The 20,261-nt window shown below is 45.2% G+C and overlaps 1 protein-coding gene across 9 annotated transcripts in view; it reads right to left on the bottom strand.

Annotated features, from left to right (window-relative positions):
- Positions 1–16,727, bottom strand: part of LOC141117115 (coagulation factor XIII B chain-like) — a 91,127-nt gene extending 74,400 nt beyond the window's left edge. For all 9 annotated transcript variants that reach the window (XR_012237105.1, XM_073609746.1, XM_073609742.1 and 6 more), the window contains exons 1-2: positions 16,570–16,727; positions 11,696–11,878 (exon numbers count right to left, since the gene is read on the bottom strand). Coding sequence is in view for 8 of the 9 variants with exons in the window: in XM_073609746.1 (XP_073465847.1) it covers positions 11,696–11,878; positions 16,570–16,654 (268 nt within the window). In the remaining variant the exon portion in view is untranslated. The remainder of the gene's footprint in view (positions 1–11,695; positions 11,879–16,569) is intronic.
- Positions 16,728–20,261: the final 3,534 nt, after the last annotated feature.

Here is a 20,261-nt window from a genome sequence, read left to right as displayed (position 1 = left end):
TGGAGACCACTGTGCTACAGGATAGAAAGAAGATGAAAGAAAATTCTTGAAAATGTACCAGCATACTGGTAACTAATGTGAGACCAGAGGCCACCAAATCTAGACATGGAAGAATACATGCACTTACCCTAGGTTCACATCTATGCGGCTGCGCTTGATGCGTTTTTCAGGAACGTTTTGCTGTGCATTTTGCTTTTTAAACCCTTGTTTTTTATGCGTTTTTGCATGCAGTTTTCATACATTTTGCGTTTTATGTTTTTTTTTCTCTTTAAACACACTGTAAACACACTCTATATGGCTGGTTGCTAAGGAGGGGTCGGGAAGCCGGCTGACATGCAGAAGGAGATTGTTATTTAGGGGAGGAGATGTGGAAAGTGAGGATCAAGGAGGAATAGTGTGGACCTTTTGCTACTGACTTGTCTCAGTGAGGCGCTGCTCTGTGGTGCAGACTCGTGTTTACTTGTACATGGGGTACCCAAATGGTTGGTACCAGTCCATAAGGGGGGCACGAGCGCCGCCCCCTCTCTCCAGCCACCCCCTCTATGACCAATGGATAGATTCACGCATAGCATGAATCTATCCATGGCCACCGCTGCCACCCCCTATTAAGGCACCCGGCCCCTTTTCGGGTGCCCGGTGCCTGAATTACAGCGGCGGAGGTGTTTTTGAAGCACCTGATTAGAGGCATAGGCTCTAATAGGCTTCAAAATAGGTGAACTGCGAGCACCATGCTTGGTGCTCACAGTCCACCCAGGTGTGTTAGAAAAGCGAATGAATATTTGCTTTCCTAACACTGAACCGCCTCTCCGCCAATCAGGTGCTCGGGTCTGTTACCCGTCACCTGATTGGCTGAAACAACAGGCGCTGTGATTGGACACCTATTAGGAGGAGAGGATGGGAGGAGAGGAGGGGAAGAGACGCATGGAGGACACCGCTTGCTGCTGTCACCCGCTGCGCCACTGAGACAGGGTAAGTGCCGGGCAGACGGCGAGCGGGCGGGGGGTCACAGTGGCGGCATTTGATGGCACAGTGGCGGCATTCGATGGGCACAGTGCCAGCATTTGATGGCACAGTGGTGGCATTTGATGGGCACAGTGGCAGCATTCGATGGCACAGTGGCAGCATTTGATGGGCACAGTGGCTGCGTTTGATGGTATAGTGGCCTCATTTGATGGTACAGTGGCCTCGTTTGATGGCATAGTGGCTATGTTGATGGGCACAGTGGCTGCACTTGATGGGCACAGTGGCAGCGTTTGATGGCACAGTGGCTGCTATTGATGGGCACAGTGGCTGCGTTTGATGGCACAGTGGCTGCGTTTGATGGCACAGTGGCTGCGTTTGATGGCACAGTGCCTGCTATTGATGGACACAGTGGCTGCGTTTGATGGGCACAGTGGCTGCTTTTGAAGGTTTTTTTCAGAATTTTTCTATTTGTTTGCGCCACCCCAAAAATTTTGAGCACCAGCCGCCATTGGTTGATACGCTGGGTTGGCCCATACTGCAGACCTTTGTGGACAGACCCTGGAGATAGCAGTAGTCTGTGCCTGTGGAAAAGTGACACTAGATGGATTAGCATGGTTGCTCCCTCTAGCCCTTTGCGAGCTCTGCTTGCCCCAGGACAAATTTTTCCCTTGCTGTGGTTCTGCCTTAGAATTCTCCACCTCTCAAATTGGTGGCACCCATGGCCCCCTCATTATCCACCCCCTCCCTATCGCTGGCACTCACATTGCCGTAAGCTCCAGCAGCTACAACATCCCTGCCTGATGTCCCCTCCCTCTATAGTCATGGTGCTATCTTCCTCATCTTCCTCATCCTCAATATCCAAAAGGAAAAATGCTTATGCATGACCAATGGTTTGATCAAATGATTCCATTGACTCCTTATAGCCATGGTGGGATTAACAGAAGAGGAGGAGTTGGAGGAAGAGAGTGCATTAGCAGCAGCAACTGGCACAACGCTGCTCTGTGTCTGGGAGGAAAAAGAAGAGAAAAGCTTTGTCAGCCATTTTGCTACCTCCTGTGTGTGTGTTATTTTTCTAGCACAGCCAGCGTAACAGCAGTGTCAACAGCAAGCTTTGACAAGGCAAGTGCAGAGCTTTCTGTAAGTTTTGTTGAAGCTTTCGAAGTACCACTCAACACCAGTTTGTAAATTCTGAACAGAGCTCTTAATGGGAGTGCTGATTGTCACTTTAGGCAAGCTGCTAGCAGGCTTCAGCAGGCTTCAGCAGGCTTCAACAAGTTGCAAGAAGTGCTGAAGTCTGCTAGCAGCTTGTTTAACCACTTCCGGACCGCCGCACGCCGATATACGTCCTTACTTTGAGGACGGATATCGTTGTTATGGCAGCAGCTAGCTGCCATAACCCCGGTATCCTCGTGTTCGGCCGGTGGTCCGCTACAAGATAAAAGTGGTCTCTGCGGCGGATTCGCCGCAAGATCACTTTTATTGGCTGCGGGAGAGCCACGCTCCGGTGCCCTCCGCCGCTTACCGGAGCCATCGGCAGCAGCAGAGGCGATCCGGTCCTCATTGTGGCTGGGCATGGAGATGAGTTAGGGGAAGATGGCCCCCACCCGTCTCCATGACATTACAGGGCGGAAGCGACGTCAAAACGTCACTTCCGCCCATAGCTCCTAAAGGGACATTTTATTTTAATTATTTTTTTAAATGACAAATTTTTTAACATTTTTTTAATTGCATTTTAGTCTAAATATGAGATCTGAGGTCTTTTTGACCCCAGATCTCATATTTAATTGGTCCTGTCATGCTTTTTTTCTATTACAAGGGATGCTTACATTCCTTGTAATAGGAATAAAAGTGACACGTTTTTTTTTTAAACAGTGTAAAAATAAAAAATAAAAGGTAAAAAAATAAGAAAAATTTTTTTTTAAATGGGACCCGTCCCGCCGAGCTCGCGTGCAGAAGCGAACGCATACATGAGTAGCGCCCGCATATGAAAACAGTGTTCAAACCACACATGTGAGGTATCGCCGCGATCGGTAGAGCGAGAGTAATAGTTCTAGCCCTAGATCTCCTCTGTAACTCAAAACATGCAACTTGTAGAATTTTTTATACGTCGCCTATGGAGATTTTTAAGGGTAAAAGTTTGTCATGTTGGGGTATCAATTTACTTGGCGTAACATTATCTTTCACAATATAAAAAAAAATTGGACTAACCTTACTGTTGTCTTATTTTTTAATTAAAAAAAGTGTATTTTTCCCAAAAAAGTGCACTTGTAAGACCTCTGCGCAAATACGGTGTGACAGAAAGTATTGCAAGGACTGCCATTTTATTCTCTAGGGTGTTGGAAAAAAAAAGTATAATGTTTCGGGTTCTAAGTAATTTTCTAGCAAAAAAAAACAAAACAGTTTTTAACTTGTAAACAACACATCTAAAAAAGAGGCTCAGTCCTAGAGTTGCCACCTCATCCCTTTAAACCCGAACACCTTTGAATTACACAGGTTCTGAGGCTAATTAAATGCACATAAGGCACCAAGTGAGTTTAATTACCACCTTAATCAGCCACAGAACCTGTGTAATTCATATGTGTTCGGGTTTAAAGGGATGAGGTGGCAACCATACTCAGTCCTTAAGTGGTTAAAGTGGCAATCAGCCCTCCCACGATGGTCTGTGTTCAGCATTTACAAACTGGAGCTGGATGGTACTTTAAAAGCTTCAACAAAGTTTGCTGAAAGCTCTGCAAATGCTTGGTAAACACTTGCTGTTCACACTGCTCTTATATAAGCTGAAACACGTGTGAAACAGACCTAATAGAAAAGGTAGTAATGCCTTGACTGTATTTGGAGCACCCCAACCACTGCTTTGTCCTGCAGAACCTGCTTGCCCCCTACTACAACCACACAGAACTTCTTCCTCTGACTTTAGGTCAGCCTGACATTTTTTTTATTGAAGGAGTCTACCTAAATTGAATTGCAGTTTTGGCAATGGGGGGGGGGGGGGGGGGGATAAATATACCGCATATCCCAAATGTCCCTGGTTTGAAGGGACTGTACATGGTTTGGATCAATGTCCCTCTGTCCCTCATTCCTCCTCATTTGTCCCTCATTTTGGTCTGATCTATATAGTTGTGTATAAAATGCACTATTTATCTTTCAAAAAGTGTTTCCCAGAGCTAAACCTTTCATCCAATTTCTAAATTGCTGCATTGGAAAATTTCAAAAGCCAATATAAAGGAATAGTAGTGGTTTTACCTAATCATTTTTTTTGTATAATTCTCCTTTAAGGGGGCGTGGCAGGGGGTGTGTCCTATGCCTACATACTTTTGCTGATAGGTGTCCCACATTCCCATCTCAAAAAGTTGGGAGGTATGATAACGTGCTTTGGCACACACTACCTTACCACACAAGTATGCGCCAGTGACATACTGAAAACATACCTCCCAACATTTTGAGATGGGAATGAGGGACACCTACTAGCAAATGTATGTAGGCATAGGACACACCCCCTGCCACACCCCCTTAAAGGAGAATTAACCTAAAAAAAAGGTTAATTAAATCCACAAGGGGCTTTTTTTTAACCACTACTATTTCTTTATACTGGCTTTTAAAATTTACAAAAGCAGCAATTTAGAATTTGGATGAAAGGTTTAGCACTGGGAGGGAAACACTTTTTGAAAGATAAAAAGTGCATTTTATATACAACTATATAGATCAGACCAAAATGAGGGACAAATGAGGGGGAAAGAGGGACAGTGGGACATTGCTCTAAATCAGGGACAGTCCCTCGAAATCAGGGACAGTTGGGCGCTATGCTTGTGGGTTTACCTAATCATTTTTTTGTATAATTCTCCTTTAAGGAGGCGTGGCAAGGGGGCGTGTCCTATGCCTACATACTTTTGCTGATAGGTGTCCCTCATTCCCATCTCAAAAAGTTTGGAGTTATGATACCGTGCTTTGGCACACACTACCTTACCACACAAGTATGTGCCAGTGACAAACTGAAAACAAAGAGCAGCTTTGCCTGTGCCAGCAACAAGTGTACACTGCTCACCCCAAAATAAAAAATAGGCCCTAGCAACTGAAACGGAAACAAAATCTATTATTCAAGTAGATACAGGAATGGAAGAATGCCATTGAACCACTTGAGTTCCGGAAGGTTTAACCCTTTTCATGACCAGATCATTTTTTCGCTATTCAGCACTATGTTACTTTAACTGGTAATTGCGTAGTCATGCAACGCTGTACCCAAATTAAATTTATATATATTTTTTTTCATGGAAACACAGATTTCTTCTGGTGCTATTTGATCACCACTGGGTTTATTTTTTGCGATATAAATGAAAAAAGACCGAAAATGTTAAAAAAAACCCCATTTTTTTACTTTCTGATTGAAGAACAACTTTCTTCATAAATTTTAGGCAAAATGTATTCAGCTATATGTCTTTGATAAAAAAAAAAAAAATCCCAATAAGTGTAAATGGATTGGTTTGCATGAAAGTTATAGCGCCCCACAACCTATGGTATATACAGTGCCTTGAAAAAGTATTTATACCCCTTGAAATTTCCCACATTTTGTCATGTTACAATAAAAACCGTAAATGTATTTTACTGGGATTATTTGTGATAGACCAACACAAAGTGGCACATAATTGTGAAGTGGAAGGGAAATGATAAATGGTTTTCAAGATTTTTTACAAGTAAATATCTGAAAAGTGTGGCGTGCATTTGTATTCAGCCCCCTTTTACTCTGATAGCTCTAACTAAAATCTAATGGGACCAAATTGCCTTCAGAAGTCTCCTAATTAGTAATAGAGTCCACCTGTGTGTAATTTAATCTCAGTATAAATACAACTGTTCTGTGAACCCCCCAGAGGTTTGTTAGAGAACCTTAGTGAACAAACAGCATAATAAAGGCCAAAGAACACACCAGACAGGTCAGGGATAAAGTTGCGGAGAAGTTTAAAGCAGGGTTAGGTTATGAAAAAGTATCCCAAGCTTTGAACATCTCACAGAGCACTGTTCAATCCATCATCTGAAAATGGAAAGAGTATGGCACAACTGCAAACCTACCAAGACATGGCCATCCACCTAAACTGACAGACCAAACTCTGGAGGAGCTGCAGAGATCCACAGCTCAGGTGGGAGAATCTGTCCACAGAACAACTATTAGTCGTGCTCTCCACAAATCTGACCTTTATGGAAGAGTGGCAAGAAGAAAGCCATTGTTAAAGAAAGCCATAAGAAGTCCTGTTCGGAGTGTGTGAGAAGCAATGTGGGGGACACAGCAAACATGTGGAAGAAGGTGCTCTGGTCAGATGAGATCAAAATTGAACTTTTTGGCCTAAAAGTAAAACACTATGTGTGGTGTAAAACGAACACTACACCACACCATCCTCACTGTGAAACATGGTGGTGGCAGCATCAAGTTGTGGGGATGCTTCTTCTCAGCAGGGACAGGGAAGCTGGTCAGAGTTGATGGGAAGATGGATGGAGCCAAATACAGGGCAATCTAATTCTAATCGACTTCTCATCGTACTGAACTCCGAAGGACTTTTCAACAGAGTTCCGACGGAGTTCCGACGAAACGACTTGCCTACACACAATCCCACCAAAGTCCGATCGTTTCGAATGTGATGACGTACGATCAGACTAGAAAAATAAGTTCAATAGCTGGTAGCCAATAGCTGTCCTTGCGTCGTTTTTGGTCCGTTGGACTAGCATACAAACAAACTTTTTTTCAATAGGAATCAAATTCGTCGGAAAGATTTTTTATTATTATTATTATTATTATACAGGATTTATATAGCGCCGACAGTTTACGCAGAGCTTTACAACATTAGGGCAGACAGTACAAGTACAATACAATTCAATACAGGAGGAATCAGAGGGCCCTGCTCGTTAGAGCTTACAATCTAGGAGGGAGGGTCAAGTTATACAAAAGGGTAATAGCTGTGGGGGATGAGCTAATGGAGAAAATAGTGCAGTTGTTAGATGGAGACAAGATAGGCTTTTCTGAAGAGGAAAGTTTTCAGGGATTGCCTAAAGGTGGATAAATTTGTCTGACGGATTGGGGTAGGGAATTCCAGAGGATGGGCGAGGCTCAGGAGAAGTCCTGGAGGCGGATATGGGAGGAGGTGATGAGGGAGCTAGAGAGCAGGAGGTCTTGGGAGGAACGGAGATGGCGATTAGGTTGGTATTTTGGGACTAGGTTAGTGATGTAGCTGGGGGCAGAGTTGTGGAAGGCTTTGTAACTTATTGTTAGTATATTGAATTTAATTGGTTGGGTGAGTGGTAGCCAATGGAGGGATTGGCAGAGAGGGGTAGCAGACACTGAGCGGTTTGTAAAGTGGATGAGTCTGGCAGCAGCATTCATGATGGACTGAAGGGGGGGATAGTCTATTTAAAGGTAAGCCAATGAGGAGGGAGTTGCAGTAGTTGAGGCGAGAGATAACCAGGGAGTGAATCAGGAGCTTTGTGGTTTCATTGGTTAGAAAGGGACGTAGTTTAGAGATGTTGCAGAGGTTGAGGCGGCAGGCTTTGGAAAGTGATTGGATGTGGGGCCGAAAGGAGAGTTCAGAGTCCAGGATAACACCTAGCACCCTGATATGTGGGGACGGGTGGATGGTTGTGCCATTGCTCTTGACAGAGAAGTCAAGGGAAGTGGCACGTGGGGGAGGAAATATTATAAGCTCAGTTTTGGACTAGTTGAGTTTGAGGAAGTGGTGTGACATCCATACGGATATGTCTGTTAGTAAGTTAGTGATGCGTGAGGAGACTGATAGAGTGAGTTGAGGGGTGGAGAGATAGATTTGTGTGTCGTCAGCATAGAAATTATATTGAAAGCCGTGATAGGCTATCAACTGACCCAGGGAAGAGGTGTAGATTGAAAATAGGAGAGGTCCAAGAACAGAACCTTGGAGGACCCCGACAGAAAAGGGAAGAGGAGTGGAGGAAGTAGAATTGTAAGTGACACTGAAGGTGCGTTGGGATAGGTAGGATGAGAGCCACTGAAGAGCACAGTCACGGAGACCGAGGGAGTAAAGTTTTTCGAGGAGGAGGGGGTGGTCAACCGTGTCAAAGGCAGCTGAAAGATTCAGAAGTAGGAGTACAGAATAGTGTCCGTTGGTTTTTGCAGTTAGTAGGTCATTTGTGAGTTTTAAAAGAGCAGTTTCTGTGGAGTGTTGAGGGCGAAATCCAGGTTGAAGGGGATCAAGAAGGTTGTTTTTAATGAAGTGGTCGCTCAGTTAGTTGTAAACCAGGCACTCAAGTAGTTTAGAGGAAAAGGGGAGCAAGGAGATAGGGCGTAGGTTGTTAAGATTGGTAGGGTCCAAGGACAGCTTTTTAAGTATGGGAGTGACCAGTGCATGTTTTAGAGCATTGGGGAAGATGCCAGAGGTGAGGGAGAGACTGAAGATGTGGGTTAGAGAGTGTAGGATGGAGTCAGAGGGCGACCGTAGCATTTGAGAGGTAATAGGGTCCAGGGGACAGGTGGTTAGGTGGGCGATAGAAAGGAGTTTAGCAACTTCGTCTGTAGTAGCAGATTTGAATAGGGGGAGTGTCAGTTGTACCTGTTGACATGGGGTCTTAGCTAGGAGAGATACCTGTAGAGTGGAGATTTCATCACGGATTGTATCAATCTTGTTTTTGAAGTGATTAGCGATCTCCTGGGTAGTGAGTAAGTCAGTGGGTGGAGGCGGTGGAGGACAAAGTAGAGAGTTGAAGGTAGAGAAGAGTTTACGGGGACTGGATGAAAAGGTGTTAATAAGCGTTGTAAAATAGGTTTGCTTGGCAGTGTGGAGGAAAGAATAGTATTTTTGGAGGGCAGATTTGTATTGGTTGATGTCTTTGAGAGACTTAGTCTTGTGCCACAGACGCTCAAGAGCACAACTATGTTTTTTAAGAATTTTAGTGTCATCTGTTTGCCAGGGTTGTAGGGGTCGAGGCCTGATTCTGTGTGTAGTGAGGGGAGCGAGCTTGTCCAGGGTGAAACATGGACAAGATTTGAAACATGTTCTATTTCTAAGTCCGTCAGATTTTTCGACAGAAAAGGTCCGATGAAGCCCACATGCGATTGGAATGTCCGACGGATTCGTTCCGTCGGACCTTTTCTGCCGAAAAGTCCAGTCGTGTGTACGTGGCATTAGTAGAAAACCTGTTAGAGTCTGCAAAAGACTTGAGACTGGGGCAGAGGTTCACCTTCCAGCAGGACAACGACCCTAAACATACAGCCAGAGCTACAATGGAATGGTTTAGATCAAAGCATATTCATGTGTTAGAATGGCCGAGTCAAAGTCCAGACCTAAATCCAATTGAGAATCTGTGGCAAGACTTGAAAATTGCTGTTCACAGACGCTCTCCATCCAATCTGACAGAGCTTGAGCTATTTTGCGAAGAAGAATGAGCAAAAATGTCACTCTCTAGATGTGCAAAGCTGGTAGAGACATCCCCAAAAAGACTTGCAGCTGTAATTGCAGTGAAAGGTGGTTCTACAAAGTATTGACTCAGAGGGACTGAATACAAATGTACACCACACTTTTCACATATTTATTTGTAAAAAATTTTGAAAACCATTTATAATTTTTCTTCCACTTCACAATTGTGTGCCACTTTGTGTTGGTCTATCACATACAATCCCAATAAAATACATTTACGCTTTTGATTGTAACAAAATGACAAAAGTGAGAAAATGTGGAAAATTTCAAGGGGTATGAATACTTTTTCAAGAAAGTTTTTTTTTTTTTTATACTAATAATGACGGCGACCAGTGACTTATAATGGGACTGCAATAGTGAGGCAGGCAATCTAATCTGGCGTCCATGCCATTAGAACTCCCCCCCACACATCAGGGTGGAAATGAGGGTCACCTTGCTACCCAAAGTAGAAAAAGAAGGGAGGGTGCAACCTAGGAATTTCCCACAATCAATTGGCGCACCTGTCTGATCAAAACTGATCAGACATTGGGGTGCCCCAAGGGTAGGGTTGCCACCTTTTCTTCAAGTCAAACCCGAACACTTCAGCATCGCACAGCTATTTTTTTTTCATAGTATGCATAGATAAACTATGCATAGATGTTGAGTCTTTACATCAGAGTCCACAGAGTTCCCCCTTTACTTTAGAGTCCACAGAGTTCCCCCTTTACATCAGAGTCCACAGAGTTCCCCCTTTACTTTAGAGTCAGCAGAGTTCCACCTTTATTTTAGAGTCCACAGAGTTCCCCCTTTACATCTAAATCTGCAGAATTCCCCTTTTACATCTGAACTCGCAAAGTTCCCTTTCACTGTAAGGGGGGACTCTGCAGACTCTGATGTAAAGGAGAACTCTGGGACTCTAACATAACGGATGCTATGGAGGACTCTGATGTAAGGGGGAACACTGTGGCCTCCGGTGTAAAGGGGAGGTCTGATGTAAGGGGTGCTCTGAGAACCCTGATGTACCTTAGCATACTGACTTAGAGGCAGGAGAGAGAAGGGGGGAGACTTCAGTCACAGACAGGGATGGATGGTGAGCTCACTCACAACTTGGCAGTCAGCACCTCTCATCAGATGTATCTAAGGCTGCTGGGCTTCAAATTTCCCACCCCCACTTTCCTTTTCGGAGCCACAGTGCCAGGGACTGGAGTGTGGGCAGACACAGAGGGGTAGGGGAGGGCAGAAGAGGAGCAGAGTGAGCCCTCTCTCCTCTCCCATCGGTGTGTGTGTTTGGAGGGGATTGTTAGTGCTGGCTTTGGGCAGTGTGAAAGAGAATGTAACAGACACTCTCAGCTTAGACAACTGCAGCCAGCAACCCTGCTTGGAAGCCATAGTCCGGTCTGAATAATTTGTCAAGGTCTCAGACAGTGTGAAACCCGGACACAAGATTTCAAACCTGAACTGTCCGGGTGAATCCTGAACAGGTGGCAACCCTACCCAAGGGACATGGAAAAATTAAAACCCTGAAATGCTAAACTTCAACCCATTTTTTTTAACCTAGCAGAAAATAAAACGATTATTCTTCAAAATAAGGGTGGGGGAGCTGATTATGAATATATATATATATATATATATATATATAGTTGTCGCCATCCCACATTAGAAGTGTTCATTAGTTCTTTGAATTCTGGGTTTTTTATGCCGTGTGTCGGACTCTGCCAATTCCACTTAAAGTTGGGATTCTTTACTGTATACCGTATATACTCGAGTATAAGTCGACCCGAATATAAGCCGAGGCACCTAATTTTACCACAAAAAACTGGGAAAACTTATTGACCCGAGTATAAGACGAGGGTGAGAAATGCGCAGCTACTGTAAGTGGAAAAGAGGGTCAACAATGCCCATTTGCAGCCTCACTGTGCCTATTTGCAGCCATAGGTCCCCTGAACTTCAAACTCGATAGTTAAGGGTTCCTAGATGCCCCCTAGCCGCAGCCAAAATTTGGGGTCTCTGGACACAAAGGGTCCCGAAATGACATTGCTGCAGATGGACACAGTTGACCGACTTTGGGGCCCCGTATCTCGGTGCCACTTGGGGCTAGGAACCCCAGCTTTGGGTATGTTGTAATTCTAGTTCCACTGGGTTTGCACACCAAGCACCGAGATACGGGGCCCCAAATTCGGTTCGGAAAATGACATTTTTTGCTGCAGAAAAGTGCTTGACTCGAGTATAAGCCGAGGGGGGCACTTTCAGCACAAAAAAATGTGCTGAAAAACCCAGCTTATACTTGAGTATATACGGTATATTATATCTTCTCAAAGTAATAAATATACCTCGACAAACTGGTTTTGCATCCCATTTTCCATGCCTGCATGTTGTTGTCGCCTTTCCTTCAAGGGTGTACCACTCGGCACATTTATAGTATACAATAGAACCAGATGGATACTTAAGCTTTTTTACTCCTACATTCTCTCCATTCTGGACTGATGGTGGTGGACCACAGCTTTGCCCAAGTTCTACAAAAAAAAACACAGATGGATTAAAGGCTTGCTATATGCGTTTTAATAAGAATACGGGTTAATGCTTGTTAAGATAGTATTTTGTTTATTCATTTTAATCTTTTTTTTAATTTCACACGTCTTTGTTTATATCTTTCTTGCAATGCAAGCTATGCAGTGAAAGTGACATTAACAGGAGTTAGGAGAAACCATACTGTAGTACCCAACTGGGGTTGCTTACAATGGTCAACTTCTCAGGGGCTTAGTGGTTAGCGCGTCTGCCTAGCAGCACTGGGATAGTCCCAACCACGGCACTACCTGCCTGGAGCTTCCATGTTCTCCCTGTGCCTGCCTGGGTTTCCTCCCACACTCTAAAGACATGCTAGGTTAATTGGCCCTAATATACAGTCACCGGACACTTTATTAGGTACACCTGTTCAATTGCTTGACAACACAAATTGCTAATCAGCCAATCACATGACAGCAACTCAATGCATTTAGGCATCTAGATGTGGTGAAGATGACTTGTTGAAGTTCAAACCGAGCATCAGAATTGGGAATAAAGGGGATATAATTGACTTTGAACATGGCATGGTTGTTGGTGACAGACGGGCTGGTCTGAGTATTTAAAAAATTGCTGATCTACTGGGATTTTCACGCACAACCATCTCTCAGGTTTACAGAGAATGGTCCGAAAAAGAGAAAATATCCAGTGAGTGGCAGTTGTGTGGAAGAAAATGCCTTGTGGATGTCAGAGGTCAGAGGAGAATGGGCAGACAGTAACTCAAATAAGCACTCGCTACAATCATGGTAGGCAGAATACCATCTCTGAATGCACAACACATCGAACCTTAAAGCAGATGGTCTACAGCAGCAGGAGACCACACCGGGTGCCACTCCTGTCAGCTAAGAACAGGAAACTGAGGCTACAATTCACACAGGCTCACCAAAATTGAACAATAGAAGATTGGAAAAATGTTGCCTGGTCTGATGAGTCTCGATTTCAGCTACGACACGGTTGGGTCAGAATTTGGTGTAAACAACATGAAAGCATGGATCCATCCTGCCTTGTATCAACGGTTCAGGCTGGTGGTGATGGTGTAATGGTGTGGGGGATCATTTCTTGGCACTTAGTACCAATTGAGCATTGTTTAATCGCCACGGCCTACTTGAGTATTGTTGCTGACCATGTCCATCCCTTTATGACTACAGTGTCCTTATCTTCTGATGGCTCCTTCCAGCAGGACAATGCACCATGTCACAAAGCTCCGATCATCTCACCACTGGTTTCTTGAACATGACAATGGGGTCTCTGTACTCCAATGGCCTCCACAGTCACCAGACCTCAATCCAATAAAGCACCTTTGGGATGTGGTGGAACGGGAGATTACCATCATGGATGTGCAGCCAACAAATCTGCAGCAACTGTGTGACGCTATCATGTCCACATGGAGCAAAATCTATGAGGAATGTTTACAAGACCTTGTTGAATCTATGCCACCAAGAATTAAGGCAGTTCTGAAGGCAAAAGGGGGTCCAACCCGGTACTAGCAAGGTGTACCTAATAAAGTGGCCGGTGAGTGTATATGCAAAGCGCTGCGTAAATTGACAGCACTATACAAGTATCGGTAATAAAGAGTCCACTCTGGATGAAGGAGCATAGGGGCACCTTTATGCCCTGTACACACGGTCGGATTTTCCGACGGAAAATGTGTGATAGGACCTTGTTGTCGGAAATTCCGACCATGTGTAAGCTCCATCACACATTTTCCATCGGATTTTCCGACACACAAAGTTTGAGAGCAGGATATAAAATTTTCCGACAACAAAATCCGTTGTCGGAATTTCTGATCGTGTGTACACAAATCCGACGGACAAAGTGCCACGCATGCTCAGAATAAATTAAGAGATGAAAGCTATTGGCTACTGCCCCGTATATAGTCCCGACGTACGTGTTTTACGTCACCGCGTTCGGAATGATCGGATTTTCCGACAACTTTGTGTGACCGTGTGTATGCAAGACAAGTTTGAGCCAACATCCGTCTGAAAAAATTCTAGGATTTTGTTGTCGGAATGTCCGATCAATAATATTATATATTATCATTACATCGGGGTCCGAGAGATCCCTCCTTACATCAGGATCCCCAGAGAGCCTCCCCCTTACATGAGAGTCCCCAGAGAGCCCTTCCTTACATCAGGGTCCCCAGGAAGTGCCCCCTTACATCAGGGTCCCCAGAGAGCCCCCCACTTACATCAGGGTCCCCAGAGAGTCCCTCCTTACATAAGGGTCCCCAGAGAGCCCTTGACTTACATCAGGGTCCCCAGAAAGTGCCCCCTTACATCAGGGTCCCCAGAGAGCCCCCCACTTACATCAAGGTCCCCAGAGAGCCCCCCTTACATCAGGGTCCCCAGAGAACCGCCCCCTTACATTAGGGTCCCCAGAGCCCCCCTCGTTACATCAAGGTCCCCAGAGAGCCTCCCTCTACATCAGGGTCCCCAGAGAGCCTTACCTTATATCAGGGTCCCCAGAGAACCCCCCTACTTACATCAGGGTCCCCAGAGAGCCCCCCATTACATCAGGGTCCCCAAAAATTCTCCTCCTTACATCAGGGTCCCCAGAGAGCCCCCTTACATCAGGGTCCCCAGAGAGCCTCCCCCACACACACTTACATCAGGGTCCCCAGAGAGCCCCCTTACATCAGGGTCCCCAGAGAGCCCCCTTACATCAAGGTCCCCAGAGAGCCCCCCCCCGCACACTTACATCAGGGCCCCCAGAGAGCCCCCTTACATCAGGGTCCCCAGAGAGCCCCCCCACACACATACATCAGGGTCCCCAGAGAGCCCCCTTACATTAGGGTCCCCAGAGAGCCCCCCCACACACACTTACATCAGGGTCCCCAGAGAGCCCCTCCTTACATCAGGTGTCCCCAGAGAGCCCCTTCTTACCTCAGAGTCCCCAGAGAGATGCTCCTTACATCAGGGTCACTAGAAAGGGCGGTCAGTGAGAGATTATGTCATCTCTCTGCTGTCTGCGGCTGCACAGTGGGAGCGGAACAGTGGTGATGCAGGGCAGGCAGTGAGAGATGATATCTCTCTGCTCTCTCGCCTGCCCGGCTCTCCCGTGCTGCCTGCCGCACTTGTGGCCCAGCTGCAGAGAGGCCACGGCTGTCTCTGAGAGACTTGGGGCTATGGGCCCCAGATTCGGGGCTATAGCCCCAAAGGCCACCCCCTAGCGACGCCACTGCACACAACCATAAAGCGCTGGCAACAAAAGTGAGTGCACCCCTAAGTGAAAATGTCCAAATTGGGCCCAAAGTGTCAATATTTTGTGTGGCCACCATTATTTTCCAGCACTGCCTTAACCCTCTCGAGCATAGAGTTCACCAGAGCTTCACAGGTTGCCACTGGAGTCCTCTTCCACTTCTCCATGACATCACGGATCTGGTGGACTTTAGAGACCTTGTGCTCCTCCACCTTCTGTTTGAGGATGCCCCACAGATGCTCAATAGGGTTAAGGTCTGGAGACATGCTTGGCCAGTCCATCACCTTTACCCTCAGCTTCTTTAGCAAGGCAGTGGTCGTCTTCGAGGTGTGTTTGGGGTTGGTTTGTTGGAATACTGCCCTGTTGCCCAGTCTCCAAAGGGAGGAGATCATGCTCTGCTACAGTATGTCAAAGTACATGTTGGCATTCATGGTTCCCTCAATAAACTGTAGCTCCCCAGTGCTGGCAGCACTCATGCAGCCCCAGACCATGACACTCCTACCACAGGACATGGTTCCAGTATTCCATGCCCTTAGTCTGCTTGTCTTCAGCAAACTGTTTGCAGACTTTCTTGTGCATCATCTTTAGAAGAGGCTTCCTTCTGGGACAACAGCTATGCAGACCAATTTGATGCAGTGTGCGGCGTATGGTCTGAGCACTGACAGGCTGACCCCCCCACCCCTTCAACCTCTGCAGCAATGCTGGCAGAACTCAGACATCTATTTCTCAAAGACTATAACTGGATATGATGCAGAACACATGCACTCAACTTCTATAATCGACCATGGCGAGGCCTGTTCTGAGTGGAACCTGTCCTGTTAAACCACTGTATGGTCTTGGCCACCATGCTGCAGCTCAATTTCAGGGTCTTGGCAATCTTCTTATAGCCTAGGCCACCTTTATGTAGAGCAACAATTCTTTTTTCAGATCCCCAGAGAGTTCTTTGCCATGAGGTGCCATGTTGAACTTCCAGTGACCAGTATGAGAGAGTGAGAGCGATAACACCAAATTTAACACACCTGCTCCCCATTCAGACCTGAGACCCTGTAACACTAATAAGTCACATGACACCAGGGAGGGAAAATGGCTAATTGGGCCCAATTTGGACATTTTTACTTAGAGGTGTACTCACTTTTGTTGCCAGCGGTTTAGACATTAATGGCTGTGTGCTGAGTTATTTTGTGCCTATAATAAATCAACCTCATACTGTATATAATAGTACCTCTAATGCAAGGTGGCACCGATGGGCATTGATAGGTGGCACTGATCAGGAGGCAGTGATGATGAGGCACTAATGGGCACTGGACATTTATTAAAGGCACATAGGCTGCTAAATCCACCTCATAGTGTATATAATACAGTTGTGCACCTCAAATGCAAATAATAATGTAATATCACATATTACACATCTTATAGACAACTATCATTGGATTTCTGTATGTCTTACCTGGAGCTGCTTCAGATACAGATGCCAGTTCTGCAGTACAGTATAACACGCCAAAAAATACAAGTAAATATGCCGGTAAAGTCATTATATAAGATATCTGGTGCTCCAGCAGGTGCCAAAATGTTCTGGGCCCCTCACTAGCCTTGTCTTTGTATTTATATGAACTATACTCTTGCGTAATTATTACACAATCCCTGTTAAAGAATGAAATGGGAGGTACGCTTTGGTACTTTGTATTCGGTCCTACTTTGTCTCGTACTCTTTGGTAAATCCAGAATTGCACAATGTAAACTTTTATTTCAGATTTACTGGTAACGCTAGCTTCCTTGTACGTTTTGGGAGCACATTGCGACATATGCCAATCAACATTCAATTTAAACAAGCAAATTACTCTTGAAAGTTTGCAGTCTCACTGTGGAAATATAAAATTATGAGTAAATAAAAAAAAACTAAATATTCATGTACACAAATAACTCTCTATATGTGTTTACCTTAACCACTTGACATCAACGCTATAGCTGAATGACAGCTACAGCTGCTGGGAGGGCGTCCATGTACATTCTCCGGTTCTCGCGCCACCGGCGTGCCCCCTAGGCGCGCTCTGTAATTGCCGGGTTCTTGGGACTCGACTGATCACAGAGCAGGGTAAAGGGCCAATCCCAGCGGGCCCTTTGCCTCATGATTAGCTGTCAGACAATGACAGCTGATCACGGAAGCAAACAGAAGAGCTCACCAGTGCTGCAAATCCGTGCCCACCAGTGCCATCTATCAGTGCCCATCAGTACTGCTAATCATTCCCCACCAGTGCCACTTATGAGTGTCCATCAGTGCTGCCAATCAGTGCCCATTAGTGCCTCATCATCAGTGCCACTTATCAGTGCCCATTAGTGCCACCTCTCCGTGCCACCTATCAGTGCCCATCAGTGCCACCTATCAGTACCTATACGTGCCACCCATCAGTGCAGTCTCATCAGTGCCTCCAGATCAGTGCCCACCAGTGCCGCCTCATCAGTGCCCATCAGTGCCACCTATCAATGTTAATGCTGTCCCCACAGGAGGGTGCTGTGAACAGCCTAACAGAATATCATATGCCACGTCCTAAGATTAGTTCAAGACTTAGTTTAGAAAGAATGGACTTTATAGGCATACTTAAAAGCATACTTAAATGCAGTATAACAAAAGCAGTATAACAAAGTTTACTTTATTTATAACAGATTCATAGACAAACAATAGATAAAACACATATACATGAAGTGAAAAGTGATTAAATTCTCAAAGGTCCGCTGTCTATCCAGAGTCCAAACGGGCTCAATGGATACAACTGGTCGGCCTGAATAAACCTGAGTAAGGCAATAAGCGCAATACAATAATATATGAGATAACCCAAACAGGTCAAATCCTAAAATGGTTGATAATATCTACCTGTATTTCCTACTGTTCCATATAACCTGTGTGGTTGTCCCCTTGACAGCCCTACCTTTACTTCATCACCAATTGGGTTTTCTGCCGCCTTGACAGCAAATTTTGTTTTATATGTATAAGTACTGTTTTTTCCCCAATATTGTTTTACTATATACTATATCTCAGAAATTTGCACTTGTTGCATTTTTTTCTTTGTATAACAATTATTATCAGATCGTTTCAGCTCCAGAAGAAGTGCATATACAGTCACAAAACTAGTTGAGCACGTCATTTGTACTTTGAAAAGCAGAACTGACATTTCCTGAGCTGGCTACCGTTATTCATTATCAACCATTTTAAGATTTGACCTGTTCTGGTTATCTCATATATTATTGTATTGGGCTGATTGCCTTACCTTTATTCAGGCCGACCAGTTGTATCCATTGAGCCCGTTTGGACTCTGGATAGATGGCGGACCTTTGAGAAGTTTTTAATCACTTTTCACTTATGTATATGTGTTTGATCTATTGTTTATGAATCTGTTATAATCTGCCAAGCAGACCTATTTTATCACTCTCATTAACAACTTATTATCCTGTCCCCGTCAACTCTTCTCTACCTTCAACTCTCTACCTCCACCCACTAACTCACTCACTGCCCAGGAGATCGGCAATCACTTCAAAAAGAAGATTGATACAATTCGCAAGGAGATCTCTGCTGTTCAGATACCCTCCACACTTTACACTTCATACCCACAGGTACAATAATGTCTTCCTTCCTCAACCCCACCACTATAGATGAGGTTGCTAAACTACTTGCTAACGTCCATCTTACCACCTGCCCTCTTGATCCTGTTCCCTCACAAATGCTATATTCACCCTCTGGCTCTTTTCTACACTCTCTAACCCACATCTTCAATCTCTCCATCTCTTCTGGCATCTTTTCCAACACTCTAAAACTGCACTAGTACTTTAAATGCCCTCACTGGACCCATCCAATCTTAACAACCTACGCCCCATCTCCTTGCTCCCCTTTTTATCCAAACTACTTGAACGTCTACAACTGACTGAGCGACCACCTTGCTGATAATAGCCTTCTTGATCCCCTTCAGTCTGGATTTCGCCCTCAACACTCCACAGAAACTGCTCTCCTAAAACTAACAAACGATCTACTATGGACCAAAACCAATGGACACTATTCTGTGCTCCTACTCCTGGACGTCTCTGCTGCCTTTGATACGGATGACCACCCCCTCCTCCTCAAAAAACTCCACTCCTTTAGTTTCTGTGACTGTACTTTTCGCTTGTTCTCTTCCTACTTATCCAACCGCACCTTTAGCGTTGCTTACAATTCTACTTCCTACTCTCCTCTTCCTTTCTCTTTTGGGGTCCCCCAAGGTTCTGTTCTTGGACCTCTTCTATTTTCAATCTACACCTTCCCCTCCCTGGGTCAGCTAATAGCCTCCCATGGCTTCCAATACCACCTCTACGCTGATGACTCCCAAATCTATTTCTCTACCCCTCAGCTCACTCCCTCCATCTCCTCACGTATCACAAATTTCCTAACAGATATATCAGTCTGGATGTCACACCACTTCCTCAAACTCAATCAATCCAAAACCAAACTTTTTAATTTTTCCTCCCCCATGTGCCCCTTCCCCTGACCTCTCTGTCAAAATCGATGGCACAACTATAATCCCATCCTCACATGCCAAGGTCCTAGATGTAGTCCTGGGCTCTGAACTCTCCCCACGTCTAATCACTGTCCAAATCTTGCCGCCTAAACCTCTGCAACATCTCCAAAATACGCCTCTTTCTAACCAATGACACAACAAGTGGTCTTGCCTCGACTACTGTAACTCCCTTCTCATTGGCTTACCTCTACATAGTCTATCCCCCATCATGAATGCGAATGCTGCTGCCAGACATATCCACTTTAAGAATCGCTCTTTGTCTCCTACCCCTCTCTGTCAATCACTCGACTGGCTTCCACTCATCCAACAAATTAAATTCAAAATACTAACAACTACTTTCAAAGCCATCCACAACTTAGCCCCAAGCTACATCACTAGCCTATTCTCTAAATACCAACCTATTCATTCTCTTCATTCCTCTCAGGACCTCCTGCTCTCTAGCTCCCTCGTCACCTCCTCCCATGCTCGCCTCCAGAACTTTTCCAGAGCCTCTTCAATCCTATGGAATGCCTTACCCCAATCTGTCCGATTATCTCCTACTCTATTAGCTTGCGGACGATCCCTGGAAACCCTCCTCTTCAGAGAAGCCTATCCTACC

The sequence above is a fragment of the Aquarana catesbeiana genome, linkage group LG13 (assembly GCF_042186555.1).
Source record: "Aquarana catesbeiana isolate 2022-GZ linkage group LG13, ASM4218655v1, whole genome shotgun sequence".
Lineage (NCBI taxonomy): Eukaryota > Metazoa > Chordata > Amphibia > Anura > Ranidae > Aquarana > Aquarana catesbeiana.
This window is presented reverse-complemented; position numbering and strand designations above follow the sequence as displayed.